The 21328-nt window shown below is 42.6% G+C and overlaps 2 protein-coding genes and 3 long non-coding RNA genes across 6 annotated transcripts in view; 3 read left to right on the top strand and 2 right to left on the bottom strand.

Moving 5' to 3' along the window:
• The first annotated feature begins 63 nt into the window (after positions 1 to 63).
• Positions 64 to 3699, top strand: LOC128875593 (transcription termination factor 5, mitochondrial). Its single transcript, XM_054121297.1, has 6 exons — positions 64 to 665; positions 747 to 880; positions 964 to 1276; positions 1375 to 1802; positions 1908 to 2132; positions 2219 to 3699. Exons 1-6 carry the CDS (start codon positions 462 to 464, stop codon positions 2493 to 2495), a joined length of 1581 nt encoding a protein of 526 aa, XP_053977272.1. The 5' UTR covers positions 64 to 461; the 3' UTR covers positions 2496 to 3699.
• Positions 3700 to 3836: 137 nt separating this feature from the next.
• LOC128875595 (retinal homeobox protein Rx2) lies at positions 3837 to 6193 on the bottom strand. The gene is made up of 4 exons (XM_054121302.1): positions 5784 to 6193; positions 5587 to 5665; positions 5027 to 5250; positions 3837 to 4727 (listed from the first exon to the last, which is right to left on the bottom strand). Exons 1-4 carry the CDS (start codon positions 6181 to 6183, stop codon positions 4114 to 4116), a joined length of 1317 nt encoding a protein of 438 aa, XP_053977277.1. The 5' UTR covers positions 6184 to 6193; the 3' UTR covers positions 3837 to 4113.
• Positions 5248 to 5985, top strand: LOC128875600 (uncharacterized). Of its 2 annotated transcripts, none has more exons than XR_008456852.1 (3): positions 5248 to 5386; positions 5564 to 5721; positions 5845 to 5985. It is a non-coding gene; the product is annotated as an uncharacterized LOC128875600 (long non-coding RNA). The 2 variants fall into 2 exon arrangements; XR_008456851.1 differs by having other exon boundaries at positions 5264 to 5400.
• LOC128875599 (uncharacterized) lies at positions 6048 to 13509 on the top strand. The gene is made up of 3 exons (XR_008456850.1): positions 6048 to 6189; positions 6345 to 9550; positions 9621 to 13509. It is a non-coding gene; the product is annotated as an uncharacterized LOC128875599 (long non-coding RNA).
• A 748-nt stretch (positions 13510 to 14257) lies between these two features.
• Positions 14258 to 21328, bottom strand: part of LOC128875601 (uncharacterized) — a 16169-nt gene continuing 9098 nt past the window's right edge. Inside the window, exons 2-3 of the long non-coding RNA XR_008456853.1 lie at positions 19507 to 19769; positions 14258 to 14398 (exon numbers count right to left, since the gene is read on the bottom strand). This is a non-coding gene — a long non-coding RNA (uncharacterized LOC128875601). The remainder of the gene's footprint in view (positions 14399 to 19506; positions 19770 to 21328) is intronic.

Below are 21328 nucleotides of genomic sequence, written 5' to 3' on the forward strand. Positions count from 1 at the left end.
GAACTACTTATTCATTAAGTAACAACAAATAATTACATATTGCAACTGATTGCACCATGTACCAAAGGACTTAAAATTTGTCAATGAAAAAGAAGACATTTCAGTACATTCACGTAGTCTCTTTCACAATGTTGAATAACCAACTTCCAATTATACTACTTCGCACAAGTTGGAATCAAACTTGATCTAATAACTTCTGGTCACAGTTGGTTCTGGCGCGAATGAATAAGGAAGGTCGTTGAATGTTAAAATGGTTTTACTGATCTATCCATTTATTACAATCGAAAAATGATGTAATAATGTTAAGTAAAATGTAACTTAAATAACGACCTATGATTCCGTGGTATAGAGAAATAATGAGAATAATGCCTTCGTTCATGTGGAATACGTTCTTACATTTTCTAACCTCACAGTCCGTATTTAAGTGTCTTGGTTGCTAATAAAGTGGATGTGAAACAAAAATGTACAAATTATTTCCACAAAAATCTATCAGGATATGTCTTGGAAGATCAGCCTCGACCTCTTTTTCTAACACAGATATTTATGATATATTGTCTACGCATTTTGGTTATGATCATGATACTATCAGGCGTATTATTCAATCGCAGATAGATATTACAAGAATATCTGAACAACGTATTGTCTCGAACTGCAAAATCTTGCAGGTACGTGTAGCTCATCCATCTGCAACTTGACATTCTGCAATTTACATTTCTATAAGGATTCTTCTTACTTTTATTTACTAGGAATTCGGTGTGCACACACATGAAACGGCACAATTGTCAGCGTGTTTGAAGCTAAATTCCGTGATTGTAAAGAATAGAATTTTATTACTGGAAGAAGTGGGTGTTAAAAATATTACGTTGCAATACATCAATAGGTATGTTTACTTTTTAGGTTTCAGAAGAACTAAAAGAGTTATTAAGCTTATGAAACGAATTCTCCTGTATGATTGCATTTTAGATTTCCAGTGTCAATACACAAATCGATAAAAACTTTTAAAAGATATTGTAACATGCCACCAGACGCAGATATCGTGCAGAACATTTGTGACAGTATAGGAATCAGACCAACTGTATGTAACATAACAAAATTAGAATCATGTATACAATTATCCGATTTGTACTTCACTATGATGGTATACTATAAATCGTTTTACCTCAATTTATATCATAAAAGCCTCATAAATAATCATCACATGAAATTTATAAGCTTTAGACAGTTTACAAAGCTAATAAGTATTCTACAAAACCGATTGCAGTTTAGTAAAGAGTTTGTGAGTATAATTGTTTTTTAAGTGTGAATACAGAACCAAATACAGTTGAATGAAAAGTGATATGTAATAACACGAAAGTGATTTTACTCATTCTACAGTTGAGGAAACATCCTTATTTATTGAACCTGTGTCCAGACATGGTAGAGAAATTTTTCCACAATTTCGAAAATTTAAGTATTAATAACATGAATATATACCAAATAGTGAGAAAGTATCCTCGAATCTTATTCAGCGATGGAGACAATATAAAAGAAATACTAAAAGTTTGCAAAGACAAGAATATTGAAACTAAATCGATGACAAATAGTTTATATATTCTAACAATGAAGAAGAAGGTGTTTCTCGAAAGATATAACACTCTGGAGAAAACACCAGAATTAAAAGTATGGTTGCAACATCCAAAGGCATTTTACATGATCATCATGTATAGAATGGTCATGACTCGAGTGGAATACCTATGTTCCTTGAATCGTTTACAGAGTACAAACATTCAAAAGATTATAGCTTCCAACAAGATTTTCAAAAAGTAAGAATCTCAATTTACTGATGATATATTGTGAATAACGCATGGATATTTATACACGGTAATAAAAAAGTGAAAATTTGTTTACAATGAAAATATTTTTACTAGATTTGTGGAAGGTCGTGTCTACCATACATCTACCAGACAGAATTTACTGTATTTACTACACAAGGAATTAGGAAAGGCAAACATCGATCTAGTTAACTATATAATGAGGCATCCTCATTGGAAATGTGTTACAGCGTTCTCTATATATACAATGCTGACATATTTGAAGCAAATATATACAGTGGAAGACATATGCCAAAATATTCATATTGTACTTTATCCAAAGTAAGAACATAAAATGCGATATATATTATATTAAATATCAATAGTTCCCAATAAGTTTTGTATTGTATTTATTTTTTTGTTTGTAGAGATGTAGTTAGCAAAATGCTGGAAATGATATATGCTAAATACAATGCGAAAATGGGATATAACTTTAGTCCAAGTCAATATCTGGCATTGTGTTTGTATATGTTAGAGAAGCAACACCATTTTACTGGTGATGCCATTTGGTACGTAATGTACGATGATCCAGACGCGGGTGATACCTTACAAATTTCTGCAAATGTAGACAACATCAATTGTGAAGGATTTGTTCCAGATGTAAATATTAGTGCTATAAGAGAAACAGCGTGGATTGAACAGTAGCATAATTATATTTAATATGTATATAAACAAAAAATATATACATTTGAAACGGTAAAATGGTCTTTTAAATTGAAACGTTTTCTATTTCTCGTGTTTCGAATATTAAAATTTATCAATTTCTGTCAATTTATATTTATATCAACTTAAACATTTGCAAATCGTAGTTTCACTTTTATTTGTAAGTATATTTTGACACGAGTAATTACAAACACATGAGTAATCACAAATAATCGATACATTCTTTACTAATTTATCATAATCAACGAATATTTCACATCTTATATGTTTTAATGCACAACAACGTATATCACCATAAAATACGTATAATATCATAGAACGTAAGGACAATCGAATTTTACGCGACATTTACGTTCGAACAAATGAGAGAGAAAAATACAAAAATAGCCGCATTCATTTGTTGGAACTTGCGCGTCATCTTAATCTACGTTTTTAAGGCACTTGGAATGCTTCCATTTGTTTAATCCGCATTAACATTAATTTCGTTTAACACAACGCACTTCTTCGTTTATCCCTAAAATATTTGTTATTACTAGTACATGTTTATTATAAAAACATTACTAAACGTTATCAACTTTCATTTCGAAACCTGTCCTTGAAATTTCTTTTTGGAAATTCGTGGAAATTAATTGCACCTATTCTTTGACAGTACACGGTGCGATTTGCGATTATATTAGTTAAATAAATTATTATTTATATTGTGCTACGTTTGGCGACACCGTCACGAGAAAAGAAGATGTCACTTGAACATTGACTAATTTATGTACGTATAAATAATGAATTTCTTTTTTTTCAAAAATAAAATTCATGGAATAGAGATTTAATTAACACAACACCAAGGGGACAGTATACATATATGGCGAGCAACTTATTAAGGTTCAGAAGGCTCGCCAGAGGGCCAAAAACGAAGATCGATAGATATTAGAATCGAAACATTAAATAACGGAGTCCCATTTAGATGATACATTTTTACTTTTTTTGTTCACTTTTTGGCACAACATAGATAATAATGTATTCATGAACTGGTATAGTGTGATAGAGGGGATATAGCTCTCAGTTTTGACGATTTTTCTCCATTTGATTGCAATCTGTAGCGATGATATAGACTGACTTTTAACGACCCTCTATAACTCAAATTTATATTCAGCTTCTGTAACAAATTATATCATAAACCATTGATAAACGCTGATTATGGAATGCAAGTTCAAATGTGGATCGTATCCCCTAGTTGTAAGTCAGACATAGTAAATATAGGTGAACACGTGACCTCAGAGATACGCGGTGTTACAGAGGGTTAACTTCTCTTTTACATACGCGAAGCATCGTTCGCGTAATAACATAATTAAAAGAACACTTTTATATACAAGACTCGACGATTCCCCGGACGCTCTCGACCCAAAACGAAAACGAAACTCTCGAGCAAGCGTCTGTTCTCAGGCTCCCCCTTAAATGAGGGCCAAGAGGCCCTAGAGCGACGATAAAGAAGACAATCTAATAGCTCTTAAATAAGACTCCAACAATTGCCTCCCTTATCATCGTCGTACATACAGGGATCTCTATCGATATTCTTCTAGAACAAGTCTAGAACGGAGGTTTCGAGTCAGTTCAGAAAAGGAGGCAGCTGCACATAATTCTGTTGGGTTCCTGGCTCCGTCTTCACGATCACCTGATCCTTCATGCTTTGGCGGCCCTGAGGCGAGTGCATGCTGTACTCCTGCTTCTGTTCTTGCTGTTGCTGCTGCTGGTGCTGCTGTTGCGCGTAGTCCGCCTGCTCGTGTTGATACTTGTCCGCGGGGCTGAGACCGCTCACGTACTCCAGCTGTTTGTTTTGCTGGTGTTCCTCCTCGGACATGGAGTTGGCCAGGTGGGTGGGAGGCGAGTGGGCGGTCACCATCGTTTGATAATCGTTGCGAGTCAGAGGTGGCGGACTGTTGCTGGCGTTCATGTAATCCTGATGAACGCGCATCGTATTGCCCGAGGGCGTGGAGAACAGCGACGCGTCGTGCTGTGGCAGCATCGTCGCGTACGAGTACGCCGAACCGTTGTTGCTCGGGCCCCCGAACGACGTCGAGTAAGGAGAATTCGACGGGCTGAGCAAATTCAGGTGGGGCGCCAAGTCGTACGCGGGTGAGTAAGCCCAGGCGTCAGGCGGCGCCGTCGCCGTCGTGGGAGACGCAAAAGGATTCAGCGTGTTGTTCAACGAGGTGAACGATCCTGCAAAAACGTGATTCGTTAGACAAATTTCGAGGTATATTCGAGGAATACTGGGAGACTATATATAGTCACGTGGTTTTGTTTGGATTTAGTTCTAATAGAAACCTACCGTGATCGTAGATATACGATGATATAATATAACGATATAGGTATGTTATATAGTATAGTATAGTATACATATGTATATATATATATATATACATACATAATAGTATAGTATACATACTATAATATAATATTACGATCAAATATCTCCATGACCTTAGCACGTAATTTTTCACGCAGACAATTCAAATTACCTGATAAACCAGGGCTCGCAGAACCAGCAGCCATGTACCCGGCGGTCTTGCGAGGAGGTTCCCTCTTTCGCCACTTGGCGCGCCGATTTTGAAACCAAACTTGTACCCTGGACTCCGAGAGGGCGAGCTTCAGAGCGAGTTCTTCGCGCGCGAAAACGTCAGGGTATGGCGCGCGTTCGAACGCCTTCTCCAGCTCGTCCAACTGATACGCCGTGAACGTTGTTCTGAAATTTATTGAGCGACTTTAATGCCTGGAATTTATTCAAATATTTGAGTGATGCAAGCTATCGGGGCCTTATGGCGATTGTTCGCCTTCGTGACTAATGTCGACAGGAATTCGAAACATGTGGGCGTGCGGAGGTAATTGGTCGTCGGTAAGACAGCATATGGTTGGTAATTTAGACCGATGGAGAATTTAAAAGTAGAGTATCAGTAATGAATGATGAATTCTATTTTTTTTTTTTTTTTAATATAGATTATTTGAAGTGTCTTAGCCTTATGAATTTGACAGATAATTCTTTTTTATTATAATTACAGGAATATGGATAGTAAATAAATACCTAGTCTTTTTCTTCTTTATTCCATTGTTGTCAGTCTTCTTCTTGGAATCTTTCTTGGCTGGCTGGGCCTCGTTGCTGACTGAAAAATAAATTACAAACGTCCTGTTTATGTTGAAAAATAAGAAAACCAAGAAGGTAAAACATTCCTATTACTTTGAACCTTTTTTTTTTGCCTACGTTTAATTGACATTACAAACCTGGCGTGAGGGTGTTCATCGGATCCTCGGGCTTCCTCTTCAACGGATTCCCGATTTGCAGGCCCTGTTGGAGCGTCGTGGAGGTGGGCGTCGCCGCGCTGGACGTCGAGGTGGTCACGTCCTGGGTCTGAGGAAGAGGCGCGTACATCCCAGCTAGCTCGAGCTCCTTCAGCTCCTTCTGTTGCTGCTGCTGTTGCAGGTGGTGATGAGAGGTCTGATGGTGCGGAGGAGGACTGTTCGAGGAGTCCAATTTGTGAAGGTGCCCGCCGGTGGGCATCAGATCTCCAGCGTGATGGCCGCCGTGCAGACCCAGCATCACCTGGATGCTGTGGACACCCGTGCCTCCTCGTCCGCCAAAGTCTGAGAAGATCGGATCGTCGAAGGGACCTCCGTCCATCATTTACCGGTTGGTGCGACTTCCAAAATTGGATTCGCGTCTACCGGTAGCTGGATAAATGTTTATTCGCGGGTTCTTTCGGACTCTAGCGGGTCGATTACTTGACACCGAAACACTTCCGTTAATCTTGTTTAATATTCACGCTATCCTGATCCTTGATTTAGCAATCGTCGAGTTTGGGAGTTCCTAGGATATCTTCAAGTTGGATAAGAACTGAGCCTTTTGCGAGACGTTCTTGATAGTCTGTTGCGTCGACTTGTCAATTAATCATCCCTGAGGTGGATTAAGAGTGAAGACAGTCAGGTGTGTCTTTCGTTATCGCTGCCAGGCTGAAGTTACTCGCCGAGTCTATTCATTATCGTCCTAGAGTACTTCCAGTGGGAGCAACTGGGAGCAACAGGTAGCTCGTCCGAGTACCTCCTGCTGGTCGGTAATTGTACCCCACAACTAACAACGTTCACTTATTTCTCAGGTCCCTGGGTGGACGTCTTCAGTGCCGCTGAACTGGAGTCACCACTCGCGTTGATCGGCCGCAATTAACAGTTGATAGAAGACAGCAGGAGGAACCAGGTATCACCTGTATTAGCTTAATCACTTATTTCCCAAAGTCTCTTGAACTACAACTGTCTCCGGTTGCTGTTTGCACCCAACGAACTGCGTTCACTTATCCTCCGCGACTCCAGGTGTATTAGCTTTACTAAATTAGAGTCACTGGAGTAATTAAGAGTTGTTCGCCAGTCCAATCCTAGCGAAAGTTTCTGTGCCGATCTCCGAAGATCTCCTTTCTTGTACCCAGGAATCGAGGATGTTGGCTTATCTTCGGTTGTTAGAAGGTAACAGAAGCTTCGATTCCAGCGAACAAAAGCGTCCGAAACCAGGCTCGATCTCCGACGGGCCTCCGACACGTCGTTCCTCGTCTGTGGTCACCTGTCGCGTCGTCGGATCCCGATCGTTGCTCTCGCGAAGGTATCGGCTCGTGTCGAACGGCCGAAAGTCCGTGAACGTTCGCCGTTTTAAAATTGGTGGTCCGTGGCCGCGGGTTGAATTATGCAAAAAAGCGCGTTGCCGCGGCGCCGCGGATGATCGCGTTAGCGCGTTCCTCCGTAATGGAATCCGGACCAATTGCGATCAATTGTTGCCCGGGTTATGATTAATTTTGATTAGTTTTAAGCGGAGTTAACTAAGTGAACCGAGCCGTTGGCCGAAGGCGCGAACGTCTGACCGCGTAATAGAGAGAGAATGCGTTTCCTAGCGTCCAGAGGGAACCCAGGACCTTGGAGGACTACGCGACGACGAATGGATCGGGTTCACTCCTCTCGCGGGGACGCTATCCGTCGGCCGTGGTTGGTATCGCGAGCAGGCTGTCCTATCCGGGACACTCTCGCACTACCGACGATCCGTTCCGACTCTGGCTAATCAGCGGACACTCACACAGGCTTATATTTTCAACGGGTTGCCGGCCAGGCCGCCCCCACACATGGAGGCCAGCCAATCCTGCGGCACCTACTGGCCTCCGCGGCGAGAGGACGGCCCTGTTCATGCGGGCGCGGTGCTGCCTACGTTTTCTTACTCTATTCCTCCCTTTCCGTCGCGCTCACGCCCATAGACCTCTCTCACCCTCGCACCCCCTTGCGCTAGACCGGCTATACACTATCGCTCAAAAGTATCCGGACAATTGCTTTTCTTCTGCGAAACATACTTCTAACTTTGTACGAAAGGTATTTGGAACGCTTATATCGATTTTAATCGTTATAGTCCAGACAAGTTCGTGACAATTTTTATGAAAAATTCAAAGACAAACTCGACGTACTTTCTACCATTTAAGGGGTGCGTACATGTTATTCGTTTTCAACCATTCCGATATATTCAGACCTGTACAGCATAGGCTGTGTAGGATAATAGAATTAATCTTTGTGTACAAATTATACGATGAGCGTGCAGAAATAAAATTGTAACAGAAATACAAAGTCTAATGGAACGGCCTCGATGCTTAAAAGAATCTCAAATTTCGCTTTGCTTCGTCTCTATGGCGCAGAGTTCAGGGAGTTGTGGATATGTTTATGTTCTCTCGAGAGAGATCAGAATCAGTGCAAGCGGTGATATCCAACCGCGGCGATAAATCCCGTATTTCGCGTATTTCGCAAGAAACTAATCAAAATCGTTTTTGGTCGCTACTTTACCGGCGGCATTATTTTTGTTTTCTCGCCATGGGGCGGCGGAATGGTACGCGCCGTCTGATAGACACGCGAGCGTGAGCCACCGGTGGTACACGCCGCCTGAGGGCCAGTGATGGGCAAAATCCTAGGCTTCGAATAAATCTGAAGTTTGCTTTCCTCTTCTGAGAAAGGAAGGTTTTCCAAAGAAAGAAATGAGACAAAAAATATATTAGTAAACTTCAGATTCATTCGAAGCCAAGTGCGACCCACCGGTGGTACACGCGTTAAATAACTTTGATGCAATGTATATTTTGCAAGTGTCCCGGATACTTTTGAGCGGTAGTGTATACTTCCCTTTGCGCCACGGCTGCCCCTTCTTTCTTCCCTTTCTCCTTGCTCCGGTGCCCCATCTCTCTCTCTCCTCTCTGTCTCTCTCTCTCTCTCTCTCTCTCTCTCTGGCTTTTGAGATCTGTTGCATTCTGTATCTTGTCTTCTTCAGACTTTGCGCTTTCCCTGAGACGTTGGTTGTCCTTGTCGTGCTATTTATCTCTATGCTCTGTCTCCCTCAGTCTTTAAATATTACTCCATGCATCCCCAAGCTCTGTCTCCCTCGAATTCAACATTTTCTTCCACTTTTCTCATTTGGCTTTTCTCAAGTTCCGAAGTCTCCTATCTCCCAATTTCGCGTGCTCCGTCTCTGTTCCATCTTCTTCCGTATCCCTCAGGTTCTCCTCTCCATTTCCCCTCCGTTCCATCGCCTTCGGAATTCGAGTATATAGCACTCTCTCTCTCTCTCTTCGTCCCTCCATCGTCTCGTCTCTCTCGGGCTCGACGCTCTCGACGTCTTCCTGCTTCGCTGTCTCACTCGTTGGCTGCCGCTCCACCATTTGCGACCGCCCCCGTCCTCCGGAGGACGCTCGACGTCCGCGACGTCGACGGCGCCCGCGGTGGTGGGGGACGATGTGGGAATCGGAGCGGACGGCTTCGTCCACGATCGACGTTATGGGAAAATTGTGGATCCGTGCCGCGGACTATGGACTCCTCGCGAACCCTCGACCTTTTCTCGGAACGAACGCACGAGTATGAGGGCTCTGCGCGCCTCTCGAGGCGGTTCGGGTCGGACCTTGGCCGCCATCTTGCTCCGAAGCGCGGACGTCGCGGTTTCCGGGAAATTGGAATCGTCGGGAACGGTGTCGGAACGATGTCGGAACGATGTAATTAATTTAGATGTCGGATGAAGTTTAGATCCTCGGTGATTCGATCATCGCTATTTTTACTTCTCAGGCGTCAAGTCCGGGTTAGATATGTGGAGGACGAGTCAAAATCTGTGGATCCGTACGTCCGGAGAAATTGTAGAAGGAGTTTTTCCTTCTTCGAATGAGCACAGAAGTTCGATAAGCGGACTGTGTCGATAATACATGTGTGCGGAAAGTATCGTTCCTCTTCTTCGAAACATTACTTCACGCAACAAGGAATTTCGCTCTTGGTAACTATAGATTAGATGTGGGAGCAGAGTCTAGGCCATGTTTGAACACTATAGGAATTCAGAGATAATTTGTCCGGTATTCTAGAGAAATTATTCTTGTTTAAAACATTCCTTCATGCAACAAGCAGTTTTATGACAATCATCTGTTAACTATCGTAACTCTGGACTGGTAACTAAAGACTGGTAATTAAAGACTCTTCACTAAAGACTTCACTAAAGAAATACCTAGAGACTTGGCTACGATAAGATACAATTCTCTAATAACTCTGCCAACATCCCTTACTGGTTCATAAATCCAACCTTCTACCTTAAACCTTCCAAAAATCCGCGTGGATCAGGCATACGTTATCTACGAAAGTCTCGCGAAGCCAGTCTACGAAGTATCTCTCGAGAAAGCTCCCATGTAACGGATCTAGGACAGTACCTTCCCTCGATGGATCTCTGACCGCTCCACGCAAGATCCAGAGTACTCCACGTTCCCGTGACACTGACAACACTCGCACACAAGCACTATCGAGCCTCGCGCGAACTTCGAAGCGTCGCAGCCCGGTCGGATGTCCAGTGTCTCCGACGTCTTCGAGGGTCCTTGAACTCGAGCTCGAACGATCCCAAGGAGTCGCAGCTGACTCGATCGCGCCTAAACCCGAAGGATCCTCTCGATCCACCGAGTTGTCACGACGGATCCATGGACGGAGTTTTGCGACGATCCTCGAGGAGTTCGTCGAGGATCACCTCTGGACGATCGATCAGGCGGCTCCGCCGATCCTCGAAGGATCCTCGAAGGATCCTCGAAGGATCCTCGACGCGAAAGGTGAGGGCACCTATACTTTCCAAGAGATCCATGTCCGTTGACCGGCAGCGTGGCACTGAGCTCTTAAGCGCAGGCTCAATGAAACCAGCAATCGCCAGGAATTGCCTCGAATTGGCCCAATCAAACTACCCCCATTCCGTGTGTACACGCGTATATTAACTGCTAATTTCATCGGCGGTAATTAGCGCGCGGCTGTCACGCGGTGATTTAATTGCGGTTCGCGAGGCTGGCCCTCTGCCTCCACCCCCTCGTCGAGGCGTCCTTTCCGCTTCGCTCCTGGGGCTGAACGCGGGACCGGCGCGTGGCCTTCCTCCTCGTTTCGCTAATAAGTTTGTTTACAAGCGGCGAGAGCCGCTGGAGGCGTCTGCCATCGGCGATCTTGCCGATTGGAATCGAGGATGGATGCGCGCACCAGGTGAGTCACGGTTTTTATCGTTGAGCGTTATTCAGGTTTGGTGTTAATTCGTCGTCAGTTTGGTAGATGATGTCTATATAGTCTAAATAGAATGTACCGAAGAATTTCTCTAGAGCCTTCAAAACCTGCGTGTTACGAATTGAATTTGGCTTACACCTGTTTGGGATTTGTATGTTTGTACAGTGCTACGGAGCTGTCTGATTCTTTCTTTTTATTTTTCCACTTTTTTATTTTACGCCGAAGGGTTTTTTCGATACTTTATATTAATAGCCGAACCTAACGTAACTTTGAAAAACTGGGGCGGCGAATGACCGGGATTCGAACCCAGGATTTCAAGCGTGGTAGCCGGCTACGCTACGCACTGCTCCACTGCCGCTACCGGCTGACACCTGAACGAGGATCCTAGATATAGATACACCTGAACGAGGATACTAGAATGGAGAAGTTGTTGGGTGGTTGGTTCTTCAAGGAAGGTATTAGGTGGACTGGAATGTAATTGTTATTGCCATCTTAAATACTTGTTTACCATTTATCAGCTCATTGATTTTTCTGACATTGAACATTTGCACGCTAGGTGACAAAAGGCTGCTGACAATGAGGGCGATTGTATGAATGAATATAATAACGAATCAAAGATAGAAATTTATTGGAAAGTTTGAATTTAATGTAAAAGAAACGAGATTACTTTTCGGCCTACCTAATAGATTTCAAGGTTGAAGTTTCATGATGGAGTTTTGCTTGACGAAGATTAGTTAGAGGTTAGCTTCTAACGCTCCATGTGCTATCTACCTAATCCTCTAGATTTCTACCAATCCCCCAAAAAATCCTCAAGCCTGTATTTAACATCTTCCGAGACCTAAATGCGAACTCTTTCGATCTAAAGCCTCAACAAAGCCCTAAAAATCTTCTCGGTCCTTGACTCTCCTCCCAACGACCTCCAACGACTCGTCGTCCGACTGCCTTCGATTTCTACCGAAACGGTGGCCTCCCGGCGACCAATTCTTGCCTCCATCGGCCCGTCGGCTCGCCAATTAATTTCCAATTGGACGCCGTATGCGGGTGGAGCCCAGGGAACCGCAGGATATCTGCGGATGCAGGAGGCATCCGCTCGTGAGGATGACGACGAGCGCGAGAGCGAGAAGTCGGTAACTTAACTGGCCTAAATGGGTTTAACTCGATGTGATTTTGCTGGCGAACCACTAAATTGAACGAATACGAACTAAACTGAACTCAACTAAGCTAATCATATCACATTACTAGCGTTATTAGCCGAGAGACGATATAAGTGAAGGTCCGGTGGTGCCTGGCTGCAGTAACGGGTCGCCTCCTGCACTGACCCTCTGGACGACTTTCTTTTTCGACCCCTTTTTTTACCCCACGAAACCACGCCGCGCGTCCTAACCCTCCATGGCGACTCGCAGTAACGCGAGGTCCACGTTTCTAGTCGGGTCTTCGTTTTTTTGTCGGGGAAGTACCGCGGTGGTATCAGAGGGAAGACTTACGGAAACCCTAGGCACGAACCTGAAGTTCACCTGAAGTTCACCTGAAGCTCACCTGAAGTTTGTGGATAACTAAGCTTGTCTCTGTTCATCTCTGAGACATTTCACGAAGAGGAAAACTTCAGATTCGTTGGAAACCTAGGGTTTTGTTTATCGTTGCGTCCACGTTTCTCTTCGGCTCGCGATCGGTTCTCGCGAGTTCGCACGGAAGACGGTACGCGAGAGGAACGTGCTCGTCGAGACGACGACACCCGATTTCGCCCGATTTCGTCCGAGGTTCCGCGCGTCTGGTGAAAGTGACGCCACCGCGGGAAGTTTGAAACGCGACGCGCGTGATGGGATTTATGTCTTCGGACTTAAATTGACTCTACAGTTGATGAAACTACCCGATGAGGCATTTGACTTGGAATATGTAACTTGCGTAGTGGCGATCGGTGACACTGGATTGTACTTAAGTGTCGTGATTTCGTCTGTGACGTTTGAGACAGTTTTAGTGATCGAGACTTTTATACGCGTCGCTAAAGTGTGAGAGATTGAGGAAGATATGTTTGGAAGAGTGCGATACGTGTTTTAAAATGGTAGAAATAAGAGTGTTAGCTTCTTAGAGATAAGTGTTCTGGATAATTATTGAAGAAGAGCGATGCTTAGCGAGAGAAAAATAAAAATAAATGAAAATCGAGCCCTGTGAAGCTTCTGTAATGTTTGGCATGGAGGATACGAATGTTAAGCGCTGTTTTTGCTATTCTACTTTTAACAAAAGCATTCTTCATGCACTTGTCAGTTATAAAATAATAATAAGATTTTTCCCGACACTCTGCGTCAATCTCAGGTTCAGGTTTCTCTCAACGAATATATAATAACGAAATTAATCTTAATTTTGAGTAGACGTCGAATAGAAAAGTTTGTCTAAAACGCGAGTTCCCTTTTTATTGTTAAAATATTAAAAAGAAAATTCGTCTTTACTTTCGCACATTTTTTCCATCGTTTCGACTACTTTTAGGACGCGTAAAGGACCGCGTGGGACAAAGACAGAATATCTAGGGACAAAGTGGGGGACGCCGACGACGAAGAAAGGAGAAGGCAGAGTAACGATCTCCCACCGCTCCTTCGGGGTGGGAGAGACCTGGAGGAAAGATAAGAACGAAACGGACACGATACGCTCTGCTCCCACTACCTCGAAGAGGAGGACAGAAGGAGTCTCCACCCCTTCCCCTTCCGTCAACGTTGTCCTTCAATAGCAGAGAGCTGCACTACGAATGCACTTAGGCCTGTTCTATCCTAGACAAATCACCACGTTCATCTGTTGTCACTCGAAAATCAATTTCAGAACAGCTTCCTTGCTATCTTAATATCCGAGGACCTTTTTTTTTTTTTTAAAGTCTATATTGCAAATTGTGGAGAACCTTTGCAATTTTTCTAAATAAGTCATTTTAATTGTCTTGTTGTATTTTACACGTAGTCTGTGCAATTTTATCCAAATGAGCTACTTCAACATGGCTGACATGTTGCAAGTCTATGTTGCAAATTGTGGAGTACCTCTGCAATTTTTGTAAATAAGTCATTTCGATCGTTTTGTTGAATTTTACACGTAGTCTGTGCAATTTTTCCAAATGAGCTACTTCAACATGGCTGACAGGATTTTTCTGAGAAGAATTCTCCGGAGTCCGAGTAGAATTCAAATGAAATGTCACGAAGTAAATTGGGTTATACCTGAATGAGGATTCTGGTATCGTCATCACGACCCTAAGTAATTTACTCTGTGGACCTTGCAACGGCTTAGAAATTGAAGGTACACTCCTTTGTTATCGGAATTGCTATCGGGATTAGGTTTCGATCCTTGGAAGCCTGATTCTGTAAATTAAATTAAAACAATGTATTTATTATTTGAACTTTAACTTTTGTCCATGAGAATATTATGCAATTATCAAATTTGAAACTTGGACCATTTAAGGGTTAAAACTCCAGTATCTCGTGTATTATTTAGGTTATCGATGTATTACCTACTGTGAGAGGAATTCAGGATGGATATAGATTAACATGAATCTCTACTAATTAAAAATTAGAAACGATCGACTCTCACAAAATCGGCCGGGCGACTGACTGTTCGTCAAAGGTTGTCGCTCTGTTAAACAAAACCAGCGATAATGCTCGTTTGAAAGAATCCCGATCGGCGACTTCTCGTATAAATACACTGTGAATCGAAGCCAGACACCTCTGCCCGATCCGTTCGCGATTGGTGAACGATAATTGGTGTACGCTGCCAAACGAATGCCGACCAGATAATTCTTACACTCCACAAAGTCCACTTTTTACGCTATACAATAAAAGATTCGAGTCCTCAAAGTATCTTCGAGTTTCCACGTCTAAAAATGAACTCTCCTGGATCTACACAAAAATTCCAAAATTCCACTCTATATTAACTCGAATTAAAAAGCATTCTAAGTAACAACTCTCTCTCTTTCTCTCTCTCTCTCTCTCTCTGTGTAGGTCTAGAAATGATCTAGGATCTAGACCAGATCCATGTTGGACACCCTGTATAGCAATCGAAGCAATTCCCCCAGAACCTACCATAAAAACCACATATCTAACAAAACTCTACTTCTAACAAAACTCCTCGCCAAGTATTTCTAGAGCTCGATCCTTACCTATTAACAAAACAATCGCCATCTTAAATTTCATAACGTTCCAACGTTCGAAGGTTCACCTAGCTAACGTTCGAAGTTCGGGTCGTTGAAAACGATCCAGCAAAAAATTGACGCGATGAGACATGTAAATTGATAGAAGCGGAGGGGTTCGGAGGACAGCGTTTAGGGTTTTCTTTCCTTTTGCGCGCAAGCACTTTTTTACGCCGTAGGTATGCCGACCGGATAGTATTGCCGTGTGCCCGCAGTGCACGCTAGCGGGGTCCGTCCAATTGAGCCTGTTAACGTCAATTGGACTGAATTAGTTCAATTGGACGTAATTGCGCGAAGGCGACGGGGAACCTCCGTTACACGTCGGCCATACTCGCGTTCCTCTCGCGTAGATATCGCTGGCGAACGCATTCTCAGGACTTCCACCGCTGGTACAGTCCCAGCATCGATCGCTTGACAAAATAAATCATCGTGCAACATTTATTTCCCGATGATTTTCGACAGTATTTTAAAAGGTACTCGAGGTGGCTGTTTGTTTTTTTTATGCATTCTTTTGGCATTATCGCGAACGGATCGTGAACTCTTCCACACTTTGTTTATGCGAGAATTCATCGATCGGCACTCTTTCATCGCTGTATAGTGATAAAATGAGGTATAGCGAGCATTATCGCTGTTTTGGTTAACGGAGCACCGTCGGCAACCGTTTATGAACAGACGGTCGCCCAGCCGATTTTGTAGAAGTCGGTGGGTTTTGAATAAAGTCATTTTTATAGTAGAGATTCGTGTTAAACCCTTTGCCGCTCGTGGCATTGTTCTATAGAATCAAATCCAGTCCATTTTTATAATAAATTTCTGTAAAAGCAAAAACTCTACCTCGAAAAGAAACATCTACGAACATTCGTGGCTCAACGAATCATTGTTTCGATTTATAATTAGCTGTATTCTGATATAAGTAAAATTGAAATTGTACGTTCAAAAAATCACTTAAATTACATATGTCGCCCCAGAGGCGCCACTCGAGTGCAAAGGGTTAATCCATATCTATTCTGAAATGCTCTCACAAGTACAATTTTACTGTTCTCACGCATGTCCGTAATCGATACGTGTACCTACGCGTACACTTTAAATTCGCGAGAAACGATCGTGGCAGAATTATCTCCAAGCAACGCCACTGTAAATAATTCTTATTTTTCGTAATGGTTCCTAACGTCGGTTTTTAATGCCCACCCTCATGTCTGCCCCTTGCGAGTCGACGCTTCAGACCACTTCGCGTACTTTCCAGAGCCGATCCCAAGGGGAGATTAGCTGCACATCGATAAATACAATTTACGCCACATTTTTGGATATGGGCCAAGTTCCACGTCCTCCCCCGAATAACAGCCCGCGTAATCAGATCCAAAGACGTCCTCGTAAATTCCCACCCGCAGTCACGTTACATTATACACGTAGGCGATCTTATGCGGGATGATAGACCGCGTTTTTAGCCCTCCGCCCCTTCCATGTACCATTGGGAGTCAGGAGAAACCGAATTTCTCGTTCTCACGAAACATGTGGGCATACATTCTACGCTAATTGGTCGTCGATGAGGATAGGGCCCTCGAGCCATAGAATTTTGCAGAGAATACGGTGCAACTGCTCTTATTCGAATTGAGAGACGACTGCGTTTGGATAGGCTTGGTTTGTAATTCGTATAAACGGAGCTCACGGATTCTCATAAACGATGCGAGACCGCTTCCCATGAAGCTGGGATAAAAAGAGGTCATCAAAGTGTTCAAATAATCAAGTAGGTGCTGTAATTGCGATCTACGCACCCTTAGTATTAGTTTTCTTTTTATGCTGGGACCTTTTAATTTTATAAACATTAGGTTGTCCCAAAAGTTTCTTCCGTGACTTGCACTCAGTTATTTCGTGTGGTAATGTTTATATAAATAAACCTGATTTCTTAGATGTTAATGTCGTGACAGCAGTGGAACTAAATGAATCGTACGCAATTCAATAACGTAACATTAGACATAAAATATTGTGTATGCATTACTTATTAATGAAATGGAAGAAACTTTTGGGACAACCTGGTAACAACCAACACGATTAGACAATTATAATACTTTTCCGTTTAAGACACACGTCTCACGCGCGACTGTTTTTATTTCATTTTTTCTTTTATTGCAATTTCATTACTATTACTTACGTCTTTCCCAATTCACTTGTGAGATAGCTTTTCTAATAAGGGCCCTACAGTGGAGGAGTGCGTAAAGTGGCCGACTACCACGCTGAAGAACTCGGGTTCGAATCACAGACGAGAACCGCCTCAGTTTTTTCAAAGGCATGGATAAATAATAAAAGTATCGGAGAAGCCTGTGACCGTAATAATAAGTTAATGGAGAAGTAAGATGATAAGCTTTCTTTAATCCTGTTCTGGACCGAATAGATATCGCCGTTAGTTTTAGCTTCCTAGCGCCAGGGAAACGAGATTTTGTTGGGCGCGTTAGTCGACGAGATTTTCCCGAGTTGTTTCGGTGACAAACGCCCCGCAAATTGCGGCGTTTAATCGCCGTGGGTTAATTAAGTGGCTGCTTAATCGCGGTCCTGGTTTCGGAGATCGTGATTCAAAGGAGAAAACGTAACGTCGCAGCCCGATGACGTCGCATCCTTATTAACCCGGCGCAGTCACATCCGTCGTCGTCCCGTTTCTGCTCATATACAGGGTGTTTCTCGCGATCCCACCTTCCTTTCTATCTTCATACAGTGCTGAAGCCTTTTCACGGTTTCAAGATGTCTCCCAGTCGAAATCCATCCGAACTGGCATCACGCTTTGTATAAGAAGTCGGTTAATAAACACAAGTTCCGATAAACAAGGAGAAAAAGTGACAACACACTGGAGCAGCAGTGGATTTAAGAAACCGTTGTCTCCCAGTCCAACCTTCCAATAACCCTCGTCATTCCAAAAAAAATTAGTAAGCGATCTTATCTCCCAAACTAGGTGCCAGAGAAACGCAATTACGACAACGAAACCTACGAATTAACGTGCCCACATGACCGTCGCGGGATTCCCCGATCGAGATCACAATAAACATTCATTTTTTTTTTCCCTTCTTCACCCCCATACAGGAACGTCCCGCAGTGGCCGCACGAGGCTGGCGTGAGACCCGTGTTGTATCATCGGCATTAGTCACTTTATATCATGGTGGTACATTTCACGCATCAAAGCGTAGGATGATGGGTGGCGTGGAAGACTTATTCCTATTTCGAATATACTGGCGGCCAAACTGCACCCTCGAGGGGCACAAAGAGCCCTTGGAAATTTTCAGGGGCTCTCCATTCAGCCACCGTGACGTCTCTGTTGGGTCTCGGTATCCCCAGTGATTCTTTGTACTTGAAAGATTCTGTGTCGGTGAATAGACGAGCCCTGCTTTCGATTCTAGGGGTGGGAGAAGTTTGTGCAACAGGTGCGTCAGTGGTCCACACGAGGCTTGCATTGGGTGAACAAGAATTAATTCAAGGGAACGTTAACACCTTCCTAAATGCTTGATTGGAGTTTCGATACGACGCAGAGAAGGATATCTGTGTAATTTCATTCGCAAATTTAATTATTCCAACTTCCACTTTCAATATTCTATATATTTCTTACGGAAAACTTTTCATTATAGCTACTTGCAATGGTTATAATGTTTTGTAAGAATTTTGTAGGACTGCAACTAAACATGAGCAAAATTCTTGTCCACGTATAAATTTCAAGTGAGAGGTGAAAACTAAACAACTTTTTATAAAAATGAAGATGAAAATGTACTTGTTTAATTATTATCTATGTACCTATATTTTAATTTCTTGTTTTGGGGTTGTTCTATGAACTTGTAAGATATATTTATTTAAAGATCTATAAATTTTTGTTGTATATACTTGTACATATATGTATATATATTTATGTTGTATACTATAGTATATACTTGTAAGATATATATATATTTATGTTGTATATACTTGTAAGATATATATATATATATATATTTATGTTGTATACTGTAGTATATACTTGTACATATATGTATATATTTATGTTGTATACTGTAGTATATACTTGTAAGATATATATATTTGAAATATAATTTTGCTTATACTCAACAGAAACGAACGTTCTCTATATTTATCGACTGAGGTGGATTGATCGTAGTTCCTATAATCGGAACTGTTGAAGGCAGAGTGCGCTGCATACAGCTGATTGGCCACCTGGTCGGTACTTCAGTTCGTAATATAAGCTTATACTGAGTTCTCAATCTATCTGATCTATCATTCACCACACATCTCGCCTGTAATCAATATTACTCTCACCTTTCAACCTAGTATTCGTCTTGTCCAATTTCCCTTGTGAATGGTTTCCTATTTTATCAGTATCGCCTCTGGCCATGAAAAGTACGACTAGAGACATCTGGCGCAGCTAGTTGCAGTTAGAATTAATTAGACTCTCCGTTTCATCATTATTGTACGTGATGACCGGTTTCCTTCGAATGCTCAGCTATTGCAGATTGTGTGATGTAATCGGGTGCATTTTTGATGGTCTTTGATGCGTGTATCGATAGTCCTCTCAGTTTCTCCTGAAACAAGTTCGCAGGATCGTTCAAACAATCTTTCGTCTTACTGTATGCATGGTAAATATTTAATTAATTCGGAGATGCAATTGTTCGATGCATTTCGAAGTTTCAGATTATTATACCAATGTCTTTCGAGACAGTAATATTTGATCACGATTTATTTACGATTTATTCACGATTTATCCGATTTATCCCTGAAGAGGTTAAAGTCATGGGAAAAAGTTATTTCTACAGTCCTACATGAGAAAAAGGGAACGAAATTACAAACGTTCCCTCTTTCCATGCGATGTCTGATGAACAGAGTCTGTTTTCTGACAGAAAGAGAGCCCAGCACCCTCTGCCTTTCATCACTCACTATTTAAGAGCGTGCAGTCCATCTGCATGACTCTGTGAATTTAATCCCATAGCCAGCAACCGGCAACCGTCTCAAAATATCGCGACGGAGTACATTCGAGAGGTCAGTCCACCGAGCATTGATGAAATTAGCTGGAGCGAGAGAAATAGAAGAAGCAGCCAGTAAACACGGCATAACGGAATAAAAGGAATAGAGTATACAGTCAGATACACACACGCCCCTCGGCCCTTACATACCACGCTAAAATTCATCTGGTTTGGAATTAGTGCAACGTCGTTAGGGCGCTATTGCAACATAGTTGCCCGTGCACCTCGAACTTCACCTTTATGCAGATATTCTCTATGACGGGAAACTTTTGGCGCTTCTCCAACAGTGGAATTAAATTATCGTTGCTAGTATGTATTTTGATATTAATAATTTTAGGTACCTCTAGTTCTAGGTCTAATTCTGAAGACCAGGTACTAAAGGAAACAAGCCTGGAGAGGATCCGTGAATTTTAATCGAGTTGCAAAACTAAATACCGATGCAAATGTTAGGTTATGTAGTTTTGACAACAAAGTCTGCCACTGAATGTACCAAAAGTTCAAATATAAGTCGAAGTATCCAAGTTGTGTGATTATTGCTACCGTGCCTCGCTCTCTGAACATTAACTCACATTAGCTATCCGATTGGACTGTTGTGGTTACAGGAATATACATACTCCCCATCCATTGTTTTCCTCGCGCCGAGTCCGACGAGGACGAGCGACAAAGGGCAGCCGGGACGTGTAACTGTAGAACCGTTGGCTAAAAATAGTCGAGAACTTTTTGCGAGGAAAGAAAAACAGTTGGCATTCTAGCAAAAGACGGGACTTTCTTCAAACCGAAAGAAGACCCAGCGTGTCGGGGCAACGCTGCCCAACGACAGCGAATCCTCGGGCTCGGAAATAGACGCGGAGCACAGTTTTCCCAGCTGTTAACGCAGAGGCGTGTATTATAACCGCGGAAAAAGGCACTTGGCCCCGGATAATTAAACGTTTATAAAGTTCCCACTCGATGAGGTGGGCTGCGTCAGGGGATTCCGCAAAACTCGATCGCACGTGATCGCAGTCGATGCAGCACGCCAAAAAGGTGCAACGTGCAAGGTTGTGATAAAAGCTGATCTGCTATGCACATTCTCGCTGATTTCTTATACTTTTATAGGACCCACGATACAATTTCATTTGACT

Source organism: Hylaeus volcanicus, chromosome 4 (assembly GCF_026283585.1).
Source record: "Hylaeus volcanicus isolate JK05 chromosome 4, UHH_iyHylVolc1.0_haploid, whole genome shotgun sequence".
Taxonomy (NCBI): Eukaryota; Metazoa; Arthropoda; class Insecta; order Hymenoptera; family Colletidae; genus Hylaeus; species Hylaeus volcanicus.